This window comes from Hyaena hyaena, unplaced genomic scaffold (genome assembly GCF_003009895.1).
Source record: "Hyaena hyaena isolate Hyena2069 unplaced genomic scaffold, ASM300989v1 scaffold_328, whole genome shotgun sequence".
Lineage (NCBI taxonomy): Eukaryota > Metazoa > Chordata > Mammalia > Carnivora > Hyaenidae > Hyaena > Hyaena hyaena.
Genome location: NW_024080958.1, coordinates 1,722,974 through 1,750,968, shown reverse-complemented (window position 1 = coordinate 1,750,968; position 27,995 = coordinate 1,722,974). Strand labels below are relative to the sequence as shown.

The 27,995-nt window shown below is 41.2% G+C and overlaps 1 protein-coding gene across 1 annotated transcript in view; it reads left to right on the top strand.

The window, feature by feature from the left end:
* CLNK (cytokine dependent hematopoietic cell linker) overlaps positions 1–27,995 on the top strand; it is a 172,825-nt gene that overhangs the window by 5,334 nt on the left and 139,496 nt on the right. The window contains 1 exon segment of the mRNA XM_039248980.1: positions 7,917–7,969. Within this exon segment, the coding sequence (XP_039104911.1) occupies positions 7,917–7,969 (53 nt within the window).

The following is a 27,995-nucleotide window of genomic DNA, read 5'->3' as shown; positions in this document are numbered from 1 at the left end:
GTAAACAGGGTGTCCTACATAGGGTTCTGGAATTCAGCAGATGGCATTACTTTTATTTTTGTTGTTGTTGTTGTTGTTGTTTTTGTTATAGATTACATTACTCTCAGTCCAGTCTCTATTAGACTACCTGACTTTTCATGCCCCATTTTTGGATTTAAAAATGCTCTCAAACTTCTTTGAGGCCCACCTTACTGTGAAACAGCTTATCAGAAAATGACAAACATATAGCAAGTGCTTAATACATGAGTATTTCAAGAATGACAGTGCTTTCACCTGCAGACTTTAGATGTCCATGCGGGAAGTAGGGTCACCAGACCTGTCTCCACCCAAGGCCAGCCTATAAATTGTGGCAGATGATGACAGATAGACAATAGATGGCAGACAGATGGACAGATAAATGGATGGATGGATGGATGGATGGATGGATAGACAGACAGACAGACAGATAGATAGATAGATGATAGATTAGGGGTCTGGCAGTACTGGTCCCAATCAGTGCAATTCTGCCATGATTTATGACAGCCAAATGAAAATGGGGTGATGCAAACAAGTAAGCCTTTTTGAAAAATGATAAGGAAACATCTAATTAGGCTCCTGATCATTTACATTTTAGTTTTGCTACAGTCTAGTTTTATCTGAGCAATAGAACAACTTCAATGATGAGAAGGCAGGAAGAGGGAATGATGAAGAAAAGGATGGGGAGAAAGAGGAGAGGAAAGAAGAGGAAAATGAAGGAAGGGAGAACAGAAGGAAGAAAATGGATATAAGAAAACAACAGGAGTGAGAGAGAAAAAGGATAAAGAAAGAGACTATTTACTATAACATTTAAAGCGTGGGGGGGAGGGAGAAAAAGCCTATTATGGAAGGAAAGGAACGCCTTCTGGAAAAGAGACAAGAAGATGTGTTTTAAAAACAAAATGCACTAGGAGGAATAAGTCTATAGATTGCATCAGATCATTAAGGGTGTTTTCAAAATCATTTAAAATAAAAAATGGATGCACATTCACATTGACTTGAGATACTTAAGGGAAGTTACTTGTTACCAGGACAGTTGCAAAATCTTTTTTTAAAATATGCCCATACTTAATAGCAGAAAAAGTAGGAAAGCAGTCTCCCATATTCCTCAAAAAAAAATCTATACTAACAATCCATATGACTCCAAAGCCTTCCATTTGTTGGAAATCCAATAAAATTAAATGTTATACTTAATTAAATGTAGCTGATTGCTCTGACCAGGGTACAGAAATAGAAATCTAATCAGCATACAGCTTCCTCTAAGTCTGAGCATTCCTCTAAGTCAAAGATGTCACTTTCTCATTTTTATGTGAAAATAGAAGAAAATTGCATACAATTGGGACCAAATTAATAAACATCTGTGTCTGAGAAATCAGATATTTTAACACATTTACTTAAAGCACATGGAGGTGTGCATAGGCACACACACACACACACTCCTTGTCCCTTTTCTCCAAATATTCACTCGGTAGCCCCTCCTTCAACTCCAAGTAACGCCCACCACTTTGGATCTGTTGGTTGTGAAGGTATAGAAAATCAGATGTGTGTTGTATGCACTTCATGTTCGGTTCTTCTTCTGTTTTGTGTTTTAATGAGGAAAAGAATCAAGCCTTCATTTTGACCCTCCCTTCCAGCCATGACCCAGTTTTAGCTGTGGAGCTATGTCGTACCTTCTTGACTATCTTTAATATTCTCTTCCACAGTTCATAGTTTGCTTTCAGCCATTTCCTCTATCTCTGCTCAGGTGCACCATCGTTACAAGAATGCTGTTTCTTAAACTTTGAAATAAAGAGGCTAGCATTTTTATAAGCCTTATCTTCGAGGAATAAGTAAGATATATTTGAGGGCAAAAAAAATCCCTCACTATAAAAGCATTGTTTTTCCTTCATAAAATATTAATTTTGGATCAGGTGAAATGCAGCCGAAATATTTATGATAACATGGCTCTTTGCAAGCTCAGTTTGGTAGCACTGGCGAATTCCCAGTGGAGAACAAGAGTTCTCCGGGATAACAAGGAAATATGATTTGTTGCTCTACATATTTCCAATTGTTTAAACTTCTTATGATACCGTAAGGGTATTAATTATTTTTGGATTAAGATCCGCACCAAAATCCAATCCATTTATAAAACAAGTCTTTTCTTCCTCACACTGAGACCCCAGGTGGGTTTCAAGCTCAGAAGCAGCCACCCCGGTTTTAAAGCCCAGATCGAATGTCTGTTCCTTAGAAATCTTATGCATACTCCTATCTATAGGAACTTGCTTCCTTTATTTTAGTTTTCTGAAATATTTATGTGTTTTAACCATCAAATCTATTATTTAAAAAAATGCTTTTCAGGGTTGCTTGGGAGCCTCAGTCTGTTAAGTGTCTGACTCTTGATTTGGCTCAGGTAATGATTTCAGGATTCATGAGATCGAGCCCTGCTTCTGGCTCCATGCTGACAACTCAGAGACTCCTTGGAATTCTGTCTCTCTCTCTCTCTCTCTGCCCCTCCTCTGCTCTGTGTCTGTCTCTCTCTCTCTCTTTCTCAAAATAAATAAATAAACATTTTTAAAATAAAAAAATGCTTTTCAGTGCACAAATTACTTAGTAGGATAATCAAACACAGTAATTGGGACCATTCCCTCCAAAACTGTGGGGTTATTTGGTCTAAAAGATTGGTTAGGGAAGGGACTTCTCTACTCCCAGGACCCCAGCTGTGCTGTGCACCTCTCTTTGACACGGTCATCTTTATACCTTGAGAGCAGTGGGTTAAGTTGTAATGGGAGGCATCATAGAGCAGAGCAGTGTTTTTCAAACTGGACTTCATTTTGGACTCCAAAGATCTCTAGAGTCTTAGGTATCTGTAAATCCCATGAGAACTCTATCACTGAATTGAGAGCACAGATTTCTAAGCCCAAATTAATTAAGAGTGTATTTTGTTTCCTTTGCCTAGGCTTTGAAAGCTGGTACACAGGCAATTATAGTGCCCAGGTTGGCATTTAAGATTCGATTTGCATTGGCATCCAATGCAGTTGATATCTCTCCTTGTTGGAGAAATAAACAGTCATCGTGAAAAGAGGTGGCCTCTCCCTGTGACTCCCCAGGGCTCCAAGATCTCCTACCTTGTCCCTCCCTGGCTGTGGGCCCTGCAGGCTGAGTGTGGCCTCTTCTGGAGACCCCCACATGCTTCTCTCAACATCCTCACCACAAACCTGGCTCTGGACAGATTAGTGACATTTGCACCAAGTGCCCTGCTGTGACTGAATGATGGCACCTAAGAATCCCTTCTCTCTGATCACGAAAGCCACACTTAGGCTTTGCCTCTGTGGCTAATGAAGAAGAGAAACTGGAATAAATGCCCTGATTCCTAGAAAAAGTATACAAACACATGGTATTCTCTCCCTGGCTGGGCATGGCAGCCTCCCCATGTTGCTCAGTGAAGGCAAGAAAAGCAAGCATCCATGATGCTCTTTTATCTTGAACAGTTTGTAGACCCTGAAGTCGCCCTTCCCTTACGATGCATAAAGTAGGGGTCAGGGCTACCTGTGAGCAGTAGTGGGTAAGGAAATCTTACACTGATCCCATAAGGAGCTCTGTGGACCCCTCTGAGCATGCCTTCCCATGTGTCCCAACATCCTCCTACGTTCTTCCCGTGTTTACATATACGTATTTAGTTTTGCTCTATACGCTTGCTTGTAGCATCATGGGGAAAACAGACCGGTGTGATGAGGCAGGGCCTTGCTCTGTGGTCTCTAATTACTAGCATCTGAACGGTGCCCAATGCATAGAAGAACCTCAGAAAATGTTCTCAAGATATACAAACAAAGTCTACCCGAACAACAATTGTATGAGCCTGGATTTTTACTCACTCGTTGCTTATAAACAAGATCCGGGAGAGGAATCGCCACCCAGTGAGATTAGAAGCCTTCCCCTCTCTGATCTGTGGCATCAGTGTCTGGACTTGGCAGGTTTTCTTTACACAGTTCACTGGGAAGTAACTCAGAAACAACTCTAAGCAGACTGAAGATTCTTTGTGAGTAGCGGTGTGCCTGCATTTCCAAGTTTAGGATGAGTCTGAGACAGCAAGGCAGATAGAAGTGTGGTACTTCACCCAGGAATGAGAAAATGCCAGGGAGAGGCACAGGGTGGACAGAGGGGAGAAGGGGAATTCTCACGTCCACTTCCTTCTGCCTTACTGCCCGTTAAAATACTTGGGCCATTTTAAAAATATCAACACCTTGGCTCCACCCCAGAACAACTGGATCAAACTTTCTGGAGGACTAGTTATTTGTTAAAGTTCCCAGGTAATCCTGAAGGGCAGACAGTTGTGAGAACCTGAGTTTACCCCACTGGCAGTCATGAATGGCAGGGAAGAGCTTCTCATTTCTGGAGACTAAAACCTAAAAATCAAACAGGACATTTAGGGACACCTGGGTGACTCAGTCAGTTAAGCATCCACTCTTGATTTCGGCTCAGGTCACAATCTTGCAGCTTTGTGGGCTCAAGTCACGCACTGAGCTCTGCGTTCCCGGTGTGGAGCTTGCTTGGGATTGTCTCTCCCTCCCTCTCTCTCCCTCTCTCTCTCTCTCTCTGCCTCTCCTCCACTCATGTATCTGTCTCTCTCAAAATAAATAAGTAAGCTTTAGGGGCACCTGCTTGGCTCAGTCGGTTAGGCATATGACTTCGGCTCAGGTCATGATCTCACAGTTCATGGGTTCAAGCCCCATGTCTGGCTCTGTGCTGACAGCCAGCACAGAGCCTGGAGCCTGTTTCAGATTCTGTGTCTCCCACTCTCTCTGACCCTCCCCTACTTACACTGTCTCTCTCTCTTTCTCAGAAATAAATAAAAAACATTAAATAAATAAATAAATAAACAAACTTTAAAAGTAAATAAATAAATAAAAGTCGTACAGGACATTCAGTCTTAAAGTTCAAATTAACAGCAATCACCATCTTTTCACATCTTAGACATCTTATGTTCCCGTGTAACCTCCACAAGAGCCCTACCATAGCTGTTGTGTTACCCCCACTTTGTGGAGAAGCAAACTGAGGCTCAGAGCAGGGAGATTATTGTCCCAGCAGATAACTAAAAAGCACCAAGGGGAATGGTTCGCAATACCCGCTTATTGTATGTGCAACGTAGGGCACGTTACTTACTGCCTGTGAATATCTGTTTGGTTTCGTATAGAATAAGGATGATAATCCAGGTGATATGGGGTTGCTGTGGTGGGGCATGGACACATACCAGGCTTTCGATGTTCATTACATTCCTTCTGAAAATATGCCTGTCAGGAAGGGAAGGGCCTTGCCCTTTTCATAATATAGCACCTTCCTAAAACCGATGGACATGAAATTCTTTCCATCAGAGTCACCACACCTCATTCTCACCACATCCTTCATAAAGTGACTGAGGTCAGGTAGAACCACAGCCTTCTAAGATGGGTCTTAGACACTCAGAATAAAGCAAAGAGCCCCTCGCCCTGTGGAGTGCCATCTAATATGTCATGCTGATGCCATTGCCTGGCTGGCTCAGACTCTGCTGTGGGTCACTAAGACCCCAAAGTTTTCTTTTTAAATGCCAGAAAATTTGGACTCCTTTCCTGACCATTTAAAATTATTTTTTGTACAACAGATTATTCCCACATCTCTCAAACTCCTATTAAGAGTTTTTTTGAACTCTTATTAAGATTTTAAAATACAAGCTGTTACAGATGAAGTAATTTACAAAGGTTGAAGGACAAAGGCAAAAGTTAAGTATTCTTTCCCCCGTCCCTACCCTGTTCATCCCTGATGCCATATGTGTGGACACTTTGGCAAAGCCTCTGTACTGTGGCTCCACAGGAAGCTTTATTAGAGGAAATAAAATAGAAGAAACGTAATAACATACATCCAACTTTCTGAGACCATTTTTTGTCACCAGATATGAAAGAATTACAGTTTTTTAAATGGAACTATTTTATAGAATCTTGGAACTGAAAGACCTATTTGGCCCAACCTGATCATGTCTCAGATGAAAAACTGAGGCGGAGCATTTTAATGCCTTGTTCAAGGCTATACAGTGGATGGAAAGTGAAGCTAGAAAGCATCTTCCCTGGCCACCTCCCCAGACCTCTGATCCAAGGCAGTAAACCTTGGAAGGGACTGCCCCACACCCTGTGATTCCTTCACTTAAGAGCTGGCTGAGAGCCTCAAACAGAGCCTGCTTCAGATTCTGTGTCTCCCTCTCTCTCCCCCACCCCTACCCACCTTCTGTCTCACTCTCTGAAAAAATAAACATTTAAAATAAATAAATAAATAAATAAAGATTCCCCTGACCTCCAAGGCACAGAGGATTTGTTTTGCTTTATATACATCTGTTTTTGGTTTTAAATGTTTTTTTTTTTTTTTTTGAGAGAGAGAGAGACAGACAGTGTGAGGAGGAGAGGGTCAGAGAGAGAGGAAGACACAGAATCAGAAGCAGGCTTCAGGCTCTGAGCTAGCTGTCAGCACAGAGCCCAACTCGGGGCTCGAACCCACGAACCACGAGATCATGACCTGAGCCGAAGTCAGACGCTCAACCTACTGAGCCACCCAGGCGCCCCTAGATGAATCTGTTTTTGCAGAGCACTTTGATAACAGCCATCATAGAGAGATGCAGAATCCATATTATCCTGAGTTTTAGGAGTGCCTTGAACAGAGGCCGCCTCCTATTGGGCACAATATTTGCACAAAGTTCTCAGTAAATGGCAGTTGGATAGATGGATGGATACATGATGACAGAGGATGGCAGAATGATCTAGAAGTGCATAAAGCTCAGTGGGGTGTAATATGGTGACTGGGCAGGAAATGGAATTTTTGAGTCCTGTGCATTTGGGCTTTTATTGCAGATGGATGATCTTGGGCACATAAGTTAACCTCCCTGAGCCTCATTCTCTTTAACACTGAAGTCCAGTCTCAACTCTGCTCTGCTCAGCAAGGAGCCCCAGGAGGCTGATGGATAGAGACCACATCCATGGCTCTTCACCCTTGGCTTCCTGTTAAGTTTGGCCAATGGGAAACAGCAGCATGCGAGTGTGGCCAGAAGTGTGAGATGGAGATTTCTACTGCACCCACCCAGACCTCTCCCTCTGAGTCTCTCATACTGTGGAAGCCCTTCCCACCAGCCCCATGTCTGGATCCCAGTGACCCTTGGCTCCCTTGAACCCCCGAGCATGATAACAGCACCCTTACATCTCTCACTTTCCTTTGTGGATTCCCCTTACCCTGTCCACACCTTTTAAACTATCTCTTTATTAAACTGTTCTCAAGCTACCAATTTGAGGATGCCATCCATTTCTTGCTAGAACCCCAACTGATATGGTGGCCAGTATCCTACATACCCACAGGGTCTTTGTGTAGATTAAATGTAATTATTGACGGAAAGCTCCCTCTGAATACCCCCAGGGTCTCGGCTGCTAATTTATTTGGCAAATAATCTCTCCTGTGTGGGTGAACACAAGCCACAAATAAAATGTTGTGTCGTAGCTGAAGCGGTAGAGAAATGTTGCTTCCAATAAATATTTCATGGCAGAGCCTCACTTTGAAAGGAAAGGCCCCCCCTCTCTTGCACGGACAGGGGCGCCCTGCAGAGCCCGCGAGCAGGCGCCCAGGGGAAGTACACAATTGCACGCCAGGGAAAACCAGGTCGGGCTGTGTGCGCAGCTCCCCAGGGCAGACGCGATGGATCGTGACGGAAAGAGGACAGCCTGTCAGGGCAAAGTCCCCTCCCCCGCCCCGCTCCAGAAATAAACCAATTATCCACCTGGATTGACTCTCTTCCCGTCATTTCCTCGAGCCCCCACCTGTCCCCCATTCTAATAGGGAGCGACAGCGGCGTGTTGGCCGGAATTAAAACATGAAGTGTCGAGCTCAGTAACGGGTTTTACTTTTTGTTTCCACAGGCTGAATTCAAGATCCCGCTTCTTTGTGAGGCAGCAAGAACTATGAACAGACAGTAAGTAACGGACGTCACTGTGGGTCCCAATCTCCCCTCTCCTGGTGGGAACCGGAATGTGAATGAAGGAAGGGTGTCACTGTGCCCCCCCCCCTCCCCCCCCCCCCCCCCAGGAAGGGCATTGCCAGTGGCAGAGCCGAGCCGAGAGGCTGGTGCCTAGGATGCGCATGTTGGTGCTCAGCGAAGCATCTTCCCCGTAGTGACACTGGTTTCATGGGCCGGCCACTTGTTCTCACCCAGCATGGGTGTGTGGCCGGGACAGAGATGAGATACCCCAGCCCCAGAATGCCAGGGGAGCACCCTGAAATACCATCCATCACTTCACACCCGCGTGTGTGAAGCCAGAACTGAAACAACACGTGCTTCCCACACGTGATGCCCCAGCAGAGAACCTGGAGTCCAGTTCCGGGTTCGTGGAGCAGCCGGGGTGATGATGCGGTCAGTTTAGGGTATCCTGATGTGTATCTGATTCAGCACAACATCCATCCTATTCCTGATGTCTAGGGTTATGGTAAAAAAAAAAAAAAAAAAAAAAAAATTGCAGGCCTCTAAGTGGTAAGAAATATTTATAATGAGAAACAAAACAAAACTTTTAAATTGAGAGAATTTTGAGGTACTAATTTTAACAGCCATCTATTTACCCATTTATTGGTTTTAGTTTGCTCATTGGAAAGGTAGCACACTCCCTGTCACAGTGTAGGAAAGAACATGGGCTTCAGAGTCAAGCAGCCTGAGTGTAAATCCCTTGTCCTTTGGCCCCATCGTTTTATGGCTGTAGGACATTGGAGGACTTACCTAAACTTCCCTCCAGAAAGCAGGATCCGGCCTCAAGAAGGTCGACTGCCTGGCTTCTGGGTGGATTCCTGGGCTTAGAGGGAGCTCGGGGACAGTCCAGGGTAAGGAGGTGATGCCTGGGTCTCACAGGTGGACGCTGGAGGCGGAGCTGGTGTCCAGAGTGACAGGAGGCTGCAGTGCCAGCATCGCCGTGATCCCAGATGCCCCCAGGTGTCAGGGTGAGGTGACCTGACACACAGCCAGACCCAGGCCTGTGGGCTGCAGAAGCCGAAGCCGGGGCTCCTGGCTTATGGGCCATCTCCTCTGTGCGAGGTGCCAGGACGGCCTTCTCCTCTGACCCTGTAGCAGGTGGGGCCAGTCGGATGACAGGCACCACTAACTTCTCTGGGCATCGGCTTCCTCGTCTAAGTGACTCTTCTGAGATGGCACAGAAAGTGGGGATGGAGCTGGAGCTACCACTCAAGTCTGTCTGACTCCAAATCCAGGGCCCCTTCTGTTTACCCCACCTTTGTGGGAAACTGAGGCAGGTAGTGTGCTGGGCAGGTGAGGCAGAAGTAGGGCTGGCTGATCCAGGGTCACATGACAAAAGGGATGATGTTTCAGACAGAAGATTATAACCAGTGATGAGTGCGGCAAACAGCAGCTTCATTGTCAGACAAACAAACAAATAAATGGTCTGTGGCCCCATCGTGGAATGAATGGTAAGGCAGGCGCATCCACTTCTCACCAAACTGCATGACTTAAAACAACCAAAACTGTATTCTCTCACAGTCTATGGGGCTAGACGTCCAAAATCAAGGTGTGGGCAGGCCCCCGCTCACTTCGAACCTGGGAGAGAGGATCCTTCCTTCCACCGCCACCAGCCTGGGAGGTGGCCCCTGGTGCTCCCTGACTTGCGGCCGCATCTCTCTGCTGTCTGCCTCGCCCTCTCCCACTTTCTGCTCTGGGTCTGTGCCTTCTCTTCTTTTGCCTGCCTCAGATCTCCCTTGTCTTTCTCTTGTAAGGACATTTGTCATTGGGTTTAGGCCCCCACCCACTCACCTTCCGGTTAATCCAGGATGATTTCATCTCAAAATTCTTAATTACATCTGCAAAGACCCTTTCCCCTCATACGGTCACATTCACAAGTGCCCAGGCTGTGGACGTGGAAATATTTTAGGGTTGCCATTCAACCCACTGCAGCAGGCTTTGTTTCCAGACCCATCCCTTCCTTGGGGGCAATGCGGGAGTGACTTTGACAACCTCAGCAGTAATTTGCTACGAGTTTCCATCCGGCTGTGTGGTCAAGAGCCCCTACCCTGAGGTCCTGCTTCTGTTCCTCCGTGTGAACCCACCCTGTGCCAGGGTCTCCTCCATAAAGAATAGAGGTGTTGCCCCTTCATGAGGACTTTAGGTTGCTTCGGTTTTTAGCCAGACAGTTGACCTCTTGGCAATTTCATCAAGCTTCCAAAGGGTGGCTTTAAGATTCCAGCGTTAGACTTGTGTCAGATCTGGAGCTCCCGGGGGACAGACCGAATCACCGTAACTCCATAAACATTAGCTTTCTCCTCTCGGGGTGCTGACTCAGAATCTGTATTTCTGCAAGATCCCCAGGTGACCTCTAGTCACATTAAGTTTGAGACACACCTGATTAGAACAGTGGCCCCGGAGCCAGCCCTCTCCTGGCATGCTAGAGAGGCAGCTACAATATTCACCAAGACAGGACTCAGAGAAAACAGTCACATATGGGACATTGTGTGAGAATAGTTTGGAAATGTATGACCCTCCCTCTCCACACACACACACACACACACACACACACACACACACACATGTTTTGTCCTGTGATGCCTTGGAGGAGCATTCCTTCCTCTGTGAAAACCATGAACCCACTTAATTCACGGCAGTAGATTTAAAAATATTTTTTAATGTTTTATTTATTTCTGAGAGAGAGAGAGAGAGACAGTGTGAGCAGGGGAGGGTCAGAGAGAGAGAGAAACACAGAATCTGAAACAGGCTCCAGGCTCTGAGCTGAATGCCAGTTCAGAGCCTGACGCGGGGCTTGAACCCACGAATCGTGAGATCATGACCTGAGCCGAAGTCGGATGCTTAACCAACTGAGCCTCTCAGGCGCCCCACTGCAGTAGATTTTAAATCCTTCTGAACAAAAGGGTCATCAAGGAGGCTCCAAGTGAGAAGCAAGATCAGTGTCATTCCCCAGACCAAAGAAATCAGAATCCCCAGACACTGACTTTACTTACCATGCTCAACTCAGTCTAATCTGCAGCTAAGGTTGTGAGATGCTGGTCTAAGTGGTCATATAACCGTGGAACTTGGAATTCCTTGCTGTTTTATAACCTGGAATTCTAAATGGCCTTTGTAGCTACAGCTAATTCCTTACTGTCTCCCACTGGGCACTTCTACAATGAATGAATAAATGCGCACAGAAGAAAAAAATGATATAGAGATAAATTACATATTTATACACACGTATGTATACATATATGTACACATGTGTGTATACATATGCACAATACAATACATATTTCCCCCTATAAATATATTAGCCCAGTCAAAAGCATTTGCTGAGTATACCCTGAGCTGGGCTTCAGGCTAGGCGCCTCCCTTATAAAGACGAGGAAGAGCTAGTCCCTGCCCTCAAACAGCATTAGCTGTATGTTGAGCAGATCATTTTAGTCTTATGCAGCAAGTGACAGCAAAGTGCCTCCAGTGTTTTTTTCTTTTCATTCATCCAGATTTAATAACAAACATCGTTATTATTGGTCCTTTTTTAAAATTCCGTTTCAAATGCAACTGACTACCATAAATGTTCTGCAGAATGGCACAAATTAAAGAGCAAATGTGTACATATATCAGAGACCTGACTTGAAAAACCAAAGACTGCTCCATGTACATCAGTGAGGATAAACAACGCTCAACAGTGGTTGTGAGAGAAGAAAACCAGGAAAGAAAGAACAAAGATGTTCCAAGACAGCAAGAACAGATGTCCTGGTTCTAAACTGCTTCTGAAATTAGCAGGCTACTTCACAGTTACTCTCCCCGCAACAAAGCTTTCAGCTTCCCTAACAATCAATCCAACTGCCTAAAGCCCTACTCCTTGCAGCACATGGGCGCTGTTAGGGAAGAGTAGGCAGACACGCTTACTCCATCGGGGCTGAATAAAAGGGTCTTGGGGTTTATTTCCAGGATCTCTTCATCATTCTGGACAGAACTGATAAGAACCTTGGTGCTGTAGTTTTGAGTGTTTTGAAAGAGACAGAGGTCACTAGAGTGATTGCCTCTAGCACTTTCCAGTAAGCTAACGCCCGATGCTGGCCAGGCTGCTTCCGGCACTCAGGAGGGAGACACCGTCACACATCCCAGACTGGGGACTAATGGGGGTATAATGTGTCCCTGCAGTGTCCCCACAGGCTGGAAAGTTGCGATGGCAAGCCAGCTTTGTTTGTTGTTAAAATTATTCATAGTCCTCTTGGAAATTTTAGAAAATGTACAAAATTACAAAGAAGAAAACAAAAGTTACCATGTTTTCCCTAGCATCCAAAATTAACCACTATCTTGCTGCAGGTTTCTGAAGTTCTTTTTCTGTATCTTTGTGTAATATTTTAAAATTTCAGGAAACCTACTTTTAGAACATCTACTGTTTTCATTCATCTCATAATACTGTTTTGTGTTATGAGTACTGTCCCACGTTATGGTCTTCTTCAAAATCACAGTGTTTTGGGGTGCCTGGATGGCTCAGTTGGTTAAGCGTCCAGCTTCAGCTCAGGTCATGATCTCGTGGTTTGTGGGTTCGAACCCCACGTCAGGCTCTGTGCTGATAGCTAGCTCAGAGCCTGGAATCCGTCTTCAGCTTCTGTGTATCCCTCTCTTTCTGTCCCTCTCCTGCTCACACTGTCACTCTCTCTCTCTCAAAAATAAATAAGACATAAAAAAATTTTTTTAAACAAAATCACTGTGTTTTCAGGCTAGTGCTTAAATCAGGTTCATAATCCTTTATCCACAATTCCAAAGCCAAAAGCTTCAAACTACTGAAAAATGTTTGTAACTAATTTGGCAGCAAAACTGGACCTGCAGTGAAGTGATGTATGTTCTTCATTTATCCCACTTCCTGTGAATATACCTCTATGTTTCACAGGTAGAAATATGAGTATGTTTAATGCCTAGCCATTTCTCCAAAACTTAGAGGGGAAATTAGTAATATTAGCTACATGTACAATATTACTTTCCTAAATTCCAAAATATTCTGAATCCCTAGCCCTAAGGAATTTGGATCAGGAATGGTGGATGTGTATTTTATCTGGTGGTTTATTTTTATCTTGACCTTGGTGTTGGACATTTCAGTTGTTACCCATAAAGTTTTATGAGGCAATTTTATTACCAAGATTAAACTTTATACTCTAGGAGTATTAGAAGGCTGTGTCACTATGGTCCCTAGCATGCAATGCTGTGTGTCCTGTCACATGTAAAACAAACTGTGACAGTCTATTATTAAACAGGGACACAGGTTCAATCAAATTATCTGACAATAACCTATTATCTCTTTTCTTGCTTCAGGGAACTTGTTTTTCATATTCATTTATTCCGGCAAGAGTGTCAGTGGTAAACAAAACAAAATAGTAAAGTAGTCTGAGAGCTAGAGAGTCTTAGGAGTAGGGAATTCAAGTGTCTACCCGTGGCTCTAACCCTAGACTCGAGAGTCTTCTAGAATGCTCTAGGATAAGGGCTCACTACCTTCTGAGACAGTGGGCTTAAATATGGGAAGAAAGATCCTCTTTATACTGACACCAACAAAGTCAACTTCAAGGCATGTTATTCGTTGACACTGCATATTCTGGTAAGGAAGTAACAATGCTCCCCCGCAATACTTTTCCCACCTACGTTCAGCGTCTGGTTGTGAGAAAGAAAGGATAAAGAGAAGAAAAAGTCTGCAGACCAAGAGTGCCTATGGCCAGCACACAGCTAGTCGTTTGCGTGAGGATCTGTTCACGCTGTGACGACTCAGCACAAAACCCCACTCCCACGTCCTCATGTAAGACCACCACCCTGGGTAACAGGTTTTCCCAATTCAGAGGCAGCTAAAGCCACACTTCTCGTATGCCAACATCCATGATGTTTGCAGCATGTGGAACTGCTTCACAATGATTGAGAATGTCATCTTTACCTATTTCTCATCAGGGACACATCCCCAAATTGAATGACTGTTTTGCTTACGAGAGCCATATTTTCTCTTTGAAACCTCACATGATAAAAGCCACTCAATCACTGGGTGGGGATACACATCATCTTCTCTTCAAGGAGCCCAGCGCTGTGTCTGGTACATAGAAGGTGCCCAATAAATGCTATTTTCCTCTGTATGTATGCATGACAAAACTCTCTGTAAATCCTGGGTCATTATTTTCTTCCATGATATATGTGAACAACTCCTGCCCTTGACCTTGGGGAACAATTTCATTTTGATTTGTAGGAATTAATAAGTGTAAATCCCCCTGAATCTTGGGGAAAGGAGAAGCAGCAATTTTGGCATCCTGAGATCAGAGTCTCGTACCCAGCAGAGTCGTCAGTGTGGCTGGCTTCCTAGTTACCCAGAAGTAATTACGAATCTGCTCTCGGACCAACCAGGCCCATCCGCTGGTGCTATCAGAGTCACGTAGCTAACATTCAGCATCATGGTTGGCTGGTAATTAAAAAGCTGCACGCTGTGAGAGGACACAGGTGGGCTGCAGGGCGAGTGTTGGCCACAGGTTGTCGACTTGGCCAGTGGTTTTGTGCAGGAACAGCAAGTGCGGTTGGTCCTGAGACTCATGGAGATGTGTGAGGATGGGGCGATGCAGAATTCCGAGACAGACTTCCTTCCCTCTTAATGGCAAAATTGCCAGCTGGTGAAGGAACTCCCTGACTTAACTCACCTGCCACCACACAGGAGGCTTCCAGCTGAACAAACTCAAGTCTCCCGCTGACTCACCACAAGTTTAGACCTTTCATGCTTGTGGCCTTTAAAAACATCACAAAGAATAGAGAAGGCTGTGACATATTTTAATATTGTGCTTACTATTATCACACAAGTCATGTATATTCATTGTAGAAAAGGTTAAAATACAAAAACATACAAAGACAAAAATACCACAATGGAACCATTGAAAAGTGGTCAACATTATTGGGTGTTTTTTAGGCTTTTGGGTTTTTTTCTTTTTTAAAATGTTTATTTATTTTGAGAGAGAGAAAGACAGAGAGCACATGCTCACATGAGCAGAGGAGGGGCAGAGAGAGAGAGAGGGAGGTAGAGAGAATCCCAAGCAGGCTCCATGCTGTCAGCCCTAAGCCCAATGTGGAGCTCTATCTCATGAACAGTAAGATCATGATGTGAGCCAATACAAAGAGTTGGACACTTAACCAACTGAGCCACCCAGATGCCCCTAAGACTCTTATAAAACTATGCATCCTATTTTGATTTTAACATTAATGTATCATAACTATTTTCCAGTATAACTAAACTTATTTACATAGCCACACAATCTTCCATCATTTAGGCATGTCATATTTTATATTCTCCCATTGCTAGAAAACAACACTTCTCATGAACTAATTTGACAGCTCTGTTAATACCTCCATGTCCTCAGACACTGTATTTCACTACTTGGCAATAAGCAAAACCAGCAACCGTGGGGAGTCTCATGAGCCAGGCCACTATATGGAGGACCTGACCTATAATGACAGCTTATGATAATCACGTGGTATTTGATTATGTAAATGTGCAGAGAAACTGAAAGTCAGCTCCAGGATTTCTGGTTGGGTACTCCATGAAAACCAAGCCCCCAGTCACCAGCTTGTTCTAGTTTCCATATACCCAACGTTCCCCCACCAATAAGATACAGGAAGAGAGCCAAGGTGCCTTCATGCCAACGTTTGGTCATGTCCAAATGTACCTGATACCAAAAAGCTGAAAAGCTTTTCAGAAGTTGTGGGTGGATATGATTTGGGGCTAAAATCAGAAAAAGATACCCATTAGGAAGAGCAAAAGGAATTTCCAGGAGGCCTGGTTACGTGGAATTTCAGAATTCCTGGTCAAGAGAGGCAAGGTCACAAAAAAAGAGCACAGGATTTCTATCACAGACCAAATATCAAGTAGAAATGTAGGAGGATCTACTCATGGTTCTCTGTTCTCACTTTCCATTCTTCTCTATTGCTTTTGGGGGGAGCACAGATGGTATTGTTTAAGATACATATTTTGGGGCACCTGGGTGGCTTAGTCGGTTGAGCGTCCGACTTTCGCTTAGGTCATGATCTCAAGGTTCTCGGGTTCGAGCCCCGCGTCGGGCTCTGTGCTGACTGCCAGCTCAGAGCCTGGAGCCTATTTCAGAGTCTGTGACTCCCTCTCTCTCTGACCCTCCCCTGCTCACGCTCTCTCTCTCTCTCTCTCTCTCTCTCCTAGAAATAAATAAAAATATATTTTAAGAAAAGATACATATTTTAGGAGCTTAAAAACTATTCTGTTGAGTTAGTCAGAGAAAAGAAGTATTAATGTCAAATATTTATTCATCTTTCACAGTAAGGAAGCCAAATATTTCTGTGATTAAGAGAGTGGATTCTGGGGGCACCTGGGTCATGCAGTAGATTAAGCTCCCGACTGTCTCTTGATCTCAGCTCAGGTCATGATCTCTTGGTTCATGAGTTCGAGCCCTGCATCAGGCTCTGTGCTGATGGTGTGAAGCCTGCTTGGGGTTCTATCTTTCCTTCTCTCTGCCGATCCTCCCCCACATGTTCTGTTTCTCTCGCGCATGTGTGAAAAATAAATAAATAAACTTAAAGAAATTTAAAGAGAGAGACCTCCGGAGTGATCTAACTGGAATATCAGCTCTACCACTTAGTGGCTGCGACATTTAAAGCAATCAACTAGCCTCTCTGAGCCTCATTTTCTTTATTTATTAAGTGGAAATAGTAGCTTTCTCAAAGCATTGTTGAGAAGGTTAAGTGACTTCATATGTGCAGTATGTTTAGCACTATGACACAGAGGGCGTATTCCATAGATGTTGTAGCAGATTGTACTTTCCGATCATGGCTACATGCTCTAGTGCAATTGACCTGTATACTTCCCATTCAGAGGTGAATCTTTTTCTTCACCTTCTTTAACTTGTATGGGCCTGTGATAGCATAGACCAATGGAATATGACAGCAGGGGCACCATGCCAAGTCTGAGTAGAGGCCTTCACAACCAGACATCTCCGCTTCCTGCCTTTGCAAGCTGGCTTCCACCAGTCATATGCTATGGCCACCATGCTGTGAGAAGTAGAAGCCATGTGGAGAAGCCATGGAGAAGCATAAGCCAGGCAGGGAGAGCCCTCATGGAGACAGGCAGGCTAAGGGGATCCAGGCACCAGACGTGAGAGTCAGGAAGCCATCTCGGACATTCAGCCTGGTCCAGCTTTGAGGCAACCATCTGAATGCAACGGCATGACAGAACCTCAAAGGAACTCACCCAGCTGAGAACCAGGAAAGACAAAAAGAAATCCTGGTTTCTAAGCCCCTGCTTTAGAGTGATGAGTTATGCAACAGTAGATGACTAGAATAGATATTGTCTACTATTTTTATGATCACTTCATACAGGACTCTTTGCTGTTGAATATTCAGAGTATAATTTAGAGATTCTTATGATTTGATATCCCACCTTAAAGAACATCCATTGTAGATGAGAATGACAATAAATAACTAATAGTAGGCAAGCAGAATGCTAATAAGGGGTTTTTGCTCAAAGTGTGTGCAAAGTGCGAAGGGGACAATGGAGTTACTCTGTCTGAAAGCAAATCTTGGAAAAGGGCACACTGATGGTAGAAAAGACATCCTCACAAAAGAGGAGACAGTGGAGCAGAGCTTGGGGGCCGATGGGGTGTAACTGAGAAGTGAACAGTGATGGACTTCAAGTAACTACCACAGCTGTAAAAACTATAAGGATTTAAAATAAGAGGTAACATTAAATTGACTGATAATTTGAGTTTTGTTCCTTAAAAACTGATTCTAAGTAACTGAAGAGAGAAATTCTTAGTGGCTTATGATGGATGGTGGAATCCTATTTCCTATACCTCTTTGGTCGGGGGATGGAAAGGAGCCACAGTCTGTAATCAGGAGGAGGAAAAAGGCCTTGAGTTGCAACGTTTAAAAACCCCATGTTGGGGGCACCTGGGTGGCTCAGTCGGTTAAGCGTCCAACTTCAGCTCAGGTCATGATCTTGTGGTTTGTGGGTTCAAGCCCCGCATAGGGCTCTGTGCTGACAGCTAGCTCAGAGCCTGGAGCCTATTTTGGATTCTGTGTCTCCCTCTCTCTCTGACCCTCCCCTGCTCACGCTGTTTCTCTCTCCCTCAGAAATTAAAAAAAAAAAAAAAATACATGTTGAAGGGAAGGATTTTACCATTCCGCCATGTTGCCTTTTGGACAGGCTGTAATCAGAGGCGTCCATGCCACTGTTTGTTGCCATTGTTGTTTGTTTGAAAACAAAGTCTTTAAATAATGAAAATTCTACATCCAAATCCACTTCCGTGGATTTTTTAAAAATTTTTTTAAATGTTTAATTAGACAGAGAGAGAGAGAGAGACAGCATGAACAGGGGAGGGTCAGAGAGAGAGGGAGATACAGAATCCGAAGCAGGCTCTAGGCTCTGAGCTGTCAGCACAGCATGGGGCTTGAACCCACGAACCATGAGCTCATGACCTGAGCCGAAGTCGGACACCTAACCGACTGAGCCACTCAGGCACCCCAGCCATGGATTTTTCAAAGATGCCAGAAACTTTATAAGGAAAAAATATGACACCTTCCTCTGCCATCTTCGGCAAGGTCTTATTTTTTCCTTTAGTTTCTTCAATTGCTTTAAATATTGATTAGAAACGAAACAATAGTCATAAACTATGCTTAAGGTATAAAAAACAATAAAATAGGTCAAATATGGGCGCTCATTCTGTTTTTAGAAATGACCACTGCTTTTGAAGTTTCCATCTGCTTCTCTGTGATCACAAACCCCCACCCCCACAGGGAACAACTGTCCTGAATTCTATGTTCATCCTTCACTTGCTTTTATTTTTCATTTTGCCACATGGCTTTGTATCATTAAAAATAATTTGTTTGGTTTTGCTTGTTTTTGAACTTTCGGCACCCCCAAAAATCATATCACATGGTATTTTTTGCGCCCAGACTACCTGGGTTTTGACAGCTGGTTCCACCAGTCATGAGCTGTGAGATTTTGGGCAAGTTAGTAAATGTCACTGTGCCTGTTTTCTTAACTGCAAAATGGAAATAATATTAGTGCCTACTTCTCATGAAAAGGAGTTCATTTGTGTCAGACCTTGAAAATAGTGCTTGGAACACACAGTGTGGGCTCCATAAGCACTAGCTATTATTCTACAATCTGTTTTGTGACTGTCCTAGTTTACATTCTGTAGATAATTCATGCTGTTGTAGATAGCCATAAATCCTTCAATTTCATGGCTATATAATATTTCCTTATGTGCATAAAATACTATTTAATTATCCACTGTCTAGTCAATAGACATTGGGCTGTTTCCCAGATTTTGCTCGCACTGATGCTGCTAAGAATATTCTAGTTCTTTGGAATGTATCTTCTAGTTTGAGGGCACATTTTCAAGAGTTATCTGTATATAGGGCTATATTCTCAGGATTAAAATTGTTTCAGCACAGAGTAGGTATACCTCCAACTTTACTAGACAATGTCACAGTTTCCAAAGTCACCAGGCCATTTTATATTCCCACAAATGTGTGTAAGTGACTCATTTGCTTTACAACCACATCAACCCTCCATACTGGCAGCTTTCATTTATGCCCAACTGGTGGCTAATCTTAATTTACCTTTGTTGATGACAGATGCAGTTAAGCATGTTTTAAAATATTTATTGGCAACTGCTTTTTCTTGAATGCACAGAGTACTTGTTTAAATCTTTTGCTCACCTTTCTGTCAGGCATTTAGTCTTTTTCATGTTGATTTGTATGAGTTATTTATTTAGTATGAACATTTTTCCCAGTTTGAGATTTGAGTTTTCATTCTCCTTGGATGTTTTCTTTTGGTGATCATCATTTTGAAGCAGTTGAGGAGACCAAACTTTTCTTTATGATTTCTTGAGTTTGTGTATTGTTTGAAGAAACTTTTTTTCATTAAGTTAGTCTCCTATATTGAATTCCAAACATCATAAAATTTGCTTTTCTTTTTTGGGCTTTTCAGCAGCCTGGAGTTGGTTAATTTGTGCATGATATGAAGTAAGGGGGATAAGGTTTTTTCACACAGGTGCACAATCTTCTCAGTACCATATATTAGAAAGGCTATCCTTTCTACACTCGTCTACAATGCCAGCTCTGTCATAACTACCTGTCATACATGGGCTTTCTCTTCTTGGGCCATGATTAAAGTATCTACCCCATGTCAATTACACAAGACATAATTAATATAACTTTATAATAATTCATGATATCTGGGAATTTGTGTCCCCCATATGAACTTCATCAATGAATTGGCTCTTAAATGTTTACTATTTTTTAATATATATAAAATATATAATTTATTGTCACGTTGGTTTCCATACAACACCCAGTGCTCATCCCAACAAGTGTCCTCCTCAATGCCCATCACCCACTTTCCCCTCTTCCCCACCCCCCTTCAACCCTCAGTTTGTTCTCATTATTTGAGAGTCTCTTACGGTTTACTTTCTAACCTAAACATTAGGATCAGCTTGCCAATACACACACAAACACACACACACACACCTTTCAGGATTTAGAGCGAAATAAGGTTGATTCTATAGGTAACTTTAAAGAGAAACAGCATCTTTATGACACTGAGTTTCCAGCTCTTTAATGTATTATATATCTTCGAAGAGAGGCAGAGACAGAGATAAAACTTCTTCAACACTAACTATTCCATAATGTTTTATAATCTTCTCCCTAAAAGACTGCACCTTACCATCTTTTGAGAGATTTGGGGTGGGGAGACAATTTACATATTTTAAAGGTATTGTCAATGTTAAGATAACAAAATTCCATGTTTTCATGTTTGTCATCGGCAGTATATATCTAGAGATGATGTATGTACAGGAGGCTTGTTCATGTTTTATCAATTCTAATATTTACCCATTTGTTCTATAGGGTTTGTTATGTAGATGACAATATAATCTGCAAATAATTGAATTTTATTTCTTCCTTTTTGTTTTTTATACTTTTTTTCCTGCATGACAGCACTGGTTAGGACTTCCAGAACAAGGCTAAACTAAAGTACAGATAAGGAGCATCCTTGTTCTTCATCTTAAAGGAAATGCTTTTAATTTTCCAGCATGAGACTTGTTTCCAGGTTTTGGTAGGCTTCAAATACCAGACTAAAGATTTTTGATCGCCAGGAGTCTTTTTATTCTTATTACAAAAAGTATTAAATTTAATCAGTTTTTGGTTATTGAGATGGTTATGTATGTTTTCCCTTCCCCTTCTGTTAGTGTAATGATTTATTTCTCTAGATTTTCTAATGCTCAACAGAACTAGAATTTCTGGATAAACACAACTCAGTCAAGACATATTACTATTTTTAAACATAGTGGTCCAATGAGTCCTTAATGAGCACTAGTGATAACGCCTATAATTTTCTTTTCTCTTACTCTCCTTGCTGGATGTTGGCATTGGGTTTGTGCTACCTTCATCAAGTGAGTTAGAGTATTTACCAATTTTCTATTCTTGACAAGAAATTGTGTAGCAGAGAGTAATTTGTTCCTTTAGCAATGAAACACTCTTGGACTAGTGTTTCCTTGGGGGAAGATTTTTCAACTATTGATTCAGTATCATTGTTAGTTATCAGTGTTGATAAATAGTCCTTCATGAGTAATTTTTGTTGTTATATATTTTTTCTAAATATATGTTTGTCACTGATATTCTTTTAGCATTTTAATGTCTGCTGTACCCATAGTTATGTCTCTTTTTTTCACTTCTAATTTTGTCTGTGGTGCCTTCCCTTTTATTTCTTTTTTTTTTTTTTTGTGATCTAATTATACCATTTTTTTTTACAAATAGTTTATTGTCAAATTAGTTTCCACGTAACACTCAGTGCTCATCCCCAAAGTGCCCTCCTCCATGCCCATCCCCCCCCCACATCCATCAGTCCTCAGTTTTTGTCAGCATTCAAGAGTCTCTCATGGTTTGCCTCTCTCCCTTTCCCCCACCATTTCCGCCCTTCTTCTCCCCCTTGTTCCTCCGTCAAGAGCCTAAGTGTCCATCAACAGATGAATGGATCAAGAAGATGTGGTTTATCTATACCATGGAATATTACATGGCAATGAGAAATAATGTAATCTGGCCATGTGTAGCAACATGGATGGACCTTGAGGGTGTTATGCTGAGCGAAATAAGTCAGGCAGAGAAGGACAAATATCATATGTTTGCACGTATAGGAGGATTAGGAGGAACTTCCCTTTTATTTCTGATCAAGCTTGCCACATGGTGTAAATTTTATTAGTCCTCTCTGTTGTAATTCCTCGCTCTATTTTGGTAACTTTTGCTCTTCACTACTTCTGCGTTCTTGGCATCATGCTTTGTTGTACCACAGATCTGCTAAGTTAGTGCTTCAGTAATTAAATTTTAGCTTTTCTCCTTTTCTAATATAAATATTTCAGTTCTGTATTTCTACATTATTGTTCTGTTTTAAATCTTTTTATTCCCATTATCATTTATTCTTTGACTCATAACTTCCTAATTTCCAAATAAATTTGAATTTTTTAAATTATCTTTTTTGTCACTGATTTCAAACCTCATTGTATGGTAGTCATAGGAAATAGTCCACATGATATTATTTTGTGAATTTTTTGAGAATTTGCATTACATACAATTATAGGGCAATATTTTGCAATGTTCCATATGTTCTTGAAAAGATGGTACATACCACCATAATTGGGTGTTGTGTTTTTTAAATATCCATAAGAAAAATTTTGTTAATTGTTAAATCACTATTCTTTCTAATAGTTATTTCAAATATATATGTTTTAGGGACAAAAAACTTTCAAAGTACTATACTTCCTGGTAAACTAATTTCTTTGTCATTATGTAGTGACCTTCTTAGGAAATATGCTTTATCCTAAAATATTTTAGTTAGTATTTTAATGGTATATCTTTTACATCATTTTATTTTCAAACTTTCCTATCTTTATGTTTTAGGTATGTCTTTAGTAAAAAATTTAAAAACAGGGTATAGCCAGATTGTGAATTGTTCACAACAGGAAAATTGTCTTTTAACTAAAGAATTGACTTCGTGTACAATTATTATAATTACTAAAGTACTTAAATTTATTTCTATAGTTCATTTGATGCCTTCTAGTTGCTCTTCTTTTTTTTCCTTCTTTTTTGGTCTCCTGTTTTCCTTCTTCTTCTTTTTTTTTTTTTTTTTGATATACATGTGTGTGTATTTTTTCTTGCCCCATTATACCTCTCCTAGTTTATTACTTATACCTTCTAATTCTATTTTTGTGACTTCTGATTGTATTTTTAAGAGATAATTACCAACATGTAAGATTATTTATCTTGTTTTGGAGTGATATGTGGATATTTTAATAATTTATTTCTGATCACTCATAATTTAATTTAAATACTACTATACTCATGTATTTTAACTCTATTTTATTTGTTAACTCCTTAAGATTTTATTATTATTGTTTTAAACAGTCAGTCCATTTGAATACTTACTCAAATCTTTAATACAATCTTGGTCAACTTTTCTTTTATTATCTCAGACCTATGGAAGATCACTTCCTTTCAGTTGAAGAACACAATTTGGAATTATTTTTTAGCGTCAAGGCTGATTGTAAGAAAACACTTTTTGGTGCCAAAAAATGTCTTTATTTTGCCCTCAATCTTAAAATGATATCTTCATTGGACATATAATTCCAGGTTGACAGACAGCTATTTTTTCTTCAAACTAAGTTATTTTTCTACACTCTTTTGCCAAGTACTGCTGTTATTGATATTAACTGTTGTTAAAAAAAATCAATTACCAGTGTAATTGCCATTCTTTTGAAGGAAATATTTCTTTTCCCACTGGATGCCTTTAGGGCCTTCTCTTTGGCTTCGGTTTTCTACAGTTTCGCTATGATATATCTAGGTGTGAATTTCTTCTTATTTATCCTTCCTGGATACATTGAAATCCTGATTCACTATTTTGATGTTTTTCACCATTTCTTTTGGTTGTTGTTATTGTTCTGCCATTGCTTTGGAATCAGAAATCTAATTTTCATGCTAATTTCAGATTTTGGGTTTCTAGTTGACAGATGAAAACTGTCAAGGCATTGTTTTGTTTGGAAGAGTTTGGTTAAGGTCATCTTTTTTAAAGGTTTTTTAATGATTATTTTATTTCTGAGAGAGAGAGACAGAGCATGAGCAGGGGAGGGGCAGAGAGAGAAGGAGACACAATATCTGCAGCAGGTTTCAGGCTTCAAGCTGTCAACACAGAGCCGGACGCAGGGCTCAAATCCACAGACCATGAGATCATGACCTGAGCCGAAATCAAGAGTCAAATGCTTAACTGACTGAACTGCTCAGGCACCTCAAGGTCAACTTTTAAAAAAAAATTATTTTTGAACAGAAGAGCACAGGGGAGAGGCAGAGAGATGAGGAGATAGAGAATCCGAAGAAGGCTCTGTGCTAACAGAGCCTGATGCAGTGTTTGAACTCACCAACTGTGAGATCATGACCTGATCCTAAGTCAGACGCTTCATCTACTAACGCACCCAGATGCCTTATTTTTTATCATTTCTGAGAGGTATTTCTTATATTAAAGGCTTTTCTGTTTTATTTAAATATGATGTACACACTTAGTTTATGTTCTTTGATAACTTAAACTCTGAAGGCTAAGCACCTGGTTTGGTTGTCGAATGTTTCTTCCAACTTACTTTGGTGCTTCGTTAGTTTAAGAGTTTTCTGATTTTTGTCTGTTTGCTCATTTTTCTTAGAAATTAATTTGTGGGAATTCTTTGAGACGTGGATTGAAGGTGAGCTCCTCCAGAATGGATTTGTGTTTGCTTCTGTCGAGTGCTTGAAGGAACTGCAAAAACAGAACTTATCTAACTCTATATTCTCAAGTTACAGGTTTTTAGACAATCTGGGCCAAAACCCATGTGTACTGATAAACTCTTAGGGGGAGAAACTGTCCTCTTTATTCCGTACCAATGTTTCAGAGTGGGAAAGGTGGGCTTCTCTGTAGTTCCCTCTTCTCTTTAAAAAAAAAAAAAAGTTCATTTACTTATTTTGAGAGAGAGAAAGAGAGAGTGAGTAGGGGAGAGGAAGAGAGAGAGGGAAAGAGAGAAAATCCCAAGCAAGCTCTGTACTGTCAGTGCAGAGCCCGATGCGGGGCTTGAACTCATGAACTGTGAGATCATGACCTGAACCAAAATCAAAAGTTGGATGCTTAACCAGCTGAGCTACCCAGGCACTCCACTTTCTAATTCATTCTTAAACTGAGGTTCTAACCATTTAGAATCCAGTTTATATTGGGGTGGGATCTCATACTAGGTTCTCCAGAGTGTAGACTCTCTGAGCTCTATTTCAAGTCCACGCCTTCTGAGAAGCCATGAAAATCAAAGACCATTTTTCCCTGTAGTAATAATGCCAGCAAGGAGAGAGCTGGCTTCTGTATTCTGCTTCTGTCTCTGGGTTCTCACCTTCATTTAAATTTTGGGCTCTCCCTGGGAAGTCCTTACTTTTGCCAGAAATTGATTACAAAATAAGCTGCTTTTTGTAAACTGTTTCCTATGGAAGATTCAGTCTGGTATCTAGTTCATTACGCTGCAAGAAATCAAAGACATTATCCTTATGGAATTCAATTTTTAATTGTATTTTGACAAAAATGTAATTAAAAATAGAATAAAAGAGAATTTCCATGTTTCAGTTTTATCAATGATGTTCCTATTTATATATAAAGAAAAGTAACACATCCCTGGGATTGGGGTCTTTCTTTGCTTAATGTGATTTATCAAAGTTTTGCAAATGCTCATTCAATGATCATGAATTAAGCTCTTACTACATGCCAGACTTTGTGCTATTCATATTTGAATACATCATCTCATTAGATTTAATCTTCAGAAACAAAGGATTCAAGGGCTCCTCTACCCATTAAAAGGGGAAAACAGTATCATACAGCAGTCTGTGCAAAGCTATTATTGCCTGTCCTGTGCCCAGCAGTATTAATAGGTTCATGTGTATATGACAAATTAATCTTTATATGCATGAATGAGCAAACAAATAAATAAACTCATCAGTAAATAAATCTAAAATACATGAGCAGCCTTATCTGCTGTTATGAGATGATTTTGGAGTTTGGCTATTGTATGGACTATGCCAGTCCTTAAGATGAGAAGACTAGATTACTAACATCATCTCTCTGTGCTACAATTTCCTGGATCAGTGGGAGGTAATAATACTCCACCTCATGGAATATAAATAGGGATCAAATAGGTAATATGCATTTTCAAAAAACACCAATGTTAGACACCCCCTCCCTCTTAATCAGTCAGATTATGTTTGGTAACTTATCAGCTATGTGACTTAAAACAAATTACTGCATTTATGTGTACCCACTTTCTTCATCTATACAGTGCAGGTAATAATAATACTGATCTCATTAAGTTGTCCTGGTTGCTCAGTAATGGCTTAATATATGCCATATTTAGAATACTTAGAACATTATCTTGAACATAGTAGTCCTGTATAGATGTTTCACCATTCTCAGCAGTTATTATTACCTCAACCTAAGAGAAAAACTAAAAGGTACGAAGCTTTTCTAATATAAGAGATAAGATTTTTAAAGAAACTTTGTTTTCCCTGATTATAAAATAGGAGCACATTCATGTAAAACACAAAGATAAGTCACAGAGGCACAAAATAAAGGTAAAAGCAGCCAAAAATGGCCCTCGTGTCAAAATTCATGTGTCATTCTAGGTACAGAAAATTCTAAAAGGGACCACATTAAAATGTCAGCAGTGATCTCTGTATGTAGGATCAGGGTGATTTTTATATGGGTAGATAATGTTGATATTGATAAATATAGATATGAATATAGGTATATATATCCATTTGTATATAGCCAGCTATTTGTCTCTTTATAATTCAGTCATTGAGGGGTGCCTGCCCAGGCGGTTCAGTTGGTTAAGTGTCCAACTTTGACTCAGGTCATGATCTCATGGCTCATGAGTTTATGCCCGGCATCAGGCTCTATGCTGACAGCTCAGAGCATGGAGCCTCCTTCAGATTCTGTCTCCATCTCTGTCTACCCTTCCCCTGCTCACACACTGTCTCTTTCTCTCTCAAATATAAATAAACATTAAAAAATTTTTTTAATTTATAATTCATTCATTGAAATAGGCTTGGTTAGCAGTGTCTAAATTGTCTAAATAAAATCCCTTATTATCTTCTTTATTTATCCATATGTTAATCCAATCCAGTGTCTATTCATTTGTGATTCCACTCATCCATTTATTTCCTATGTACAAAGCCCCATGCTGGCTGCTAGGGGCAAATAGATGGAGACATTTCAGTTCAAAATTTAATAATCCAGCGGAGCCAGTCCAGCAATGAACCAGTAAGCAAGGAGTTTCTAAGAGATGATATATATCAAGTGCCAGAGGAAAGTGAAGAGTAACACAGGAGCACAGAACTAAGGACACCTACACATACTCAGGTGGGAAGGGCAGGCGGAAAGTATTATATTGAATACAAGTAGGAGTTTGCCAGGTATATACATGGAAGGAAATTTCCTTTTTTAGCATGAGAATGCTTAGTGAGACCTGAAAAAAATGCTTCCTTCTGTGCCAGCGAAGACCACTGGTTCTATCCTTCCTGGGAAACCAGACATCCCTTCTTTCATAGATGAAAATAAAAGTCTTATTTGGGTATTTAGAGGGTTATTAGTAAATAAAATGAAACTAATTTGTTTTCTCAAGCTTTGGACACTGAGGTCTAAGAGTCTAGAACAATAGGGCAGCCAAAGTCTGGGAACCAAAAAGCTTGAGCCCTTATCCTCTCTCTGTCATTCACAAGTTCTTTGAACCCATATAAGTTCTTTATGAGTCTTGGAATCCCTTAGCTGAAAAAGGAATTTAGTAGGACCAATTTTCTCCACCATCGTTCATATGTCAGATACTTGAAATGGCAGTATGTTTGATCAGGAAGATAGATGACCATGCTCTCTGTGAAAGGAGATTGTGTGAAAAGAAATTTA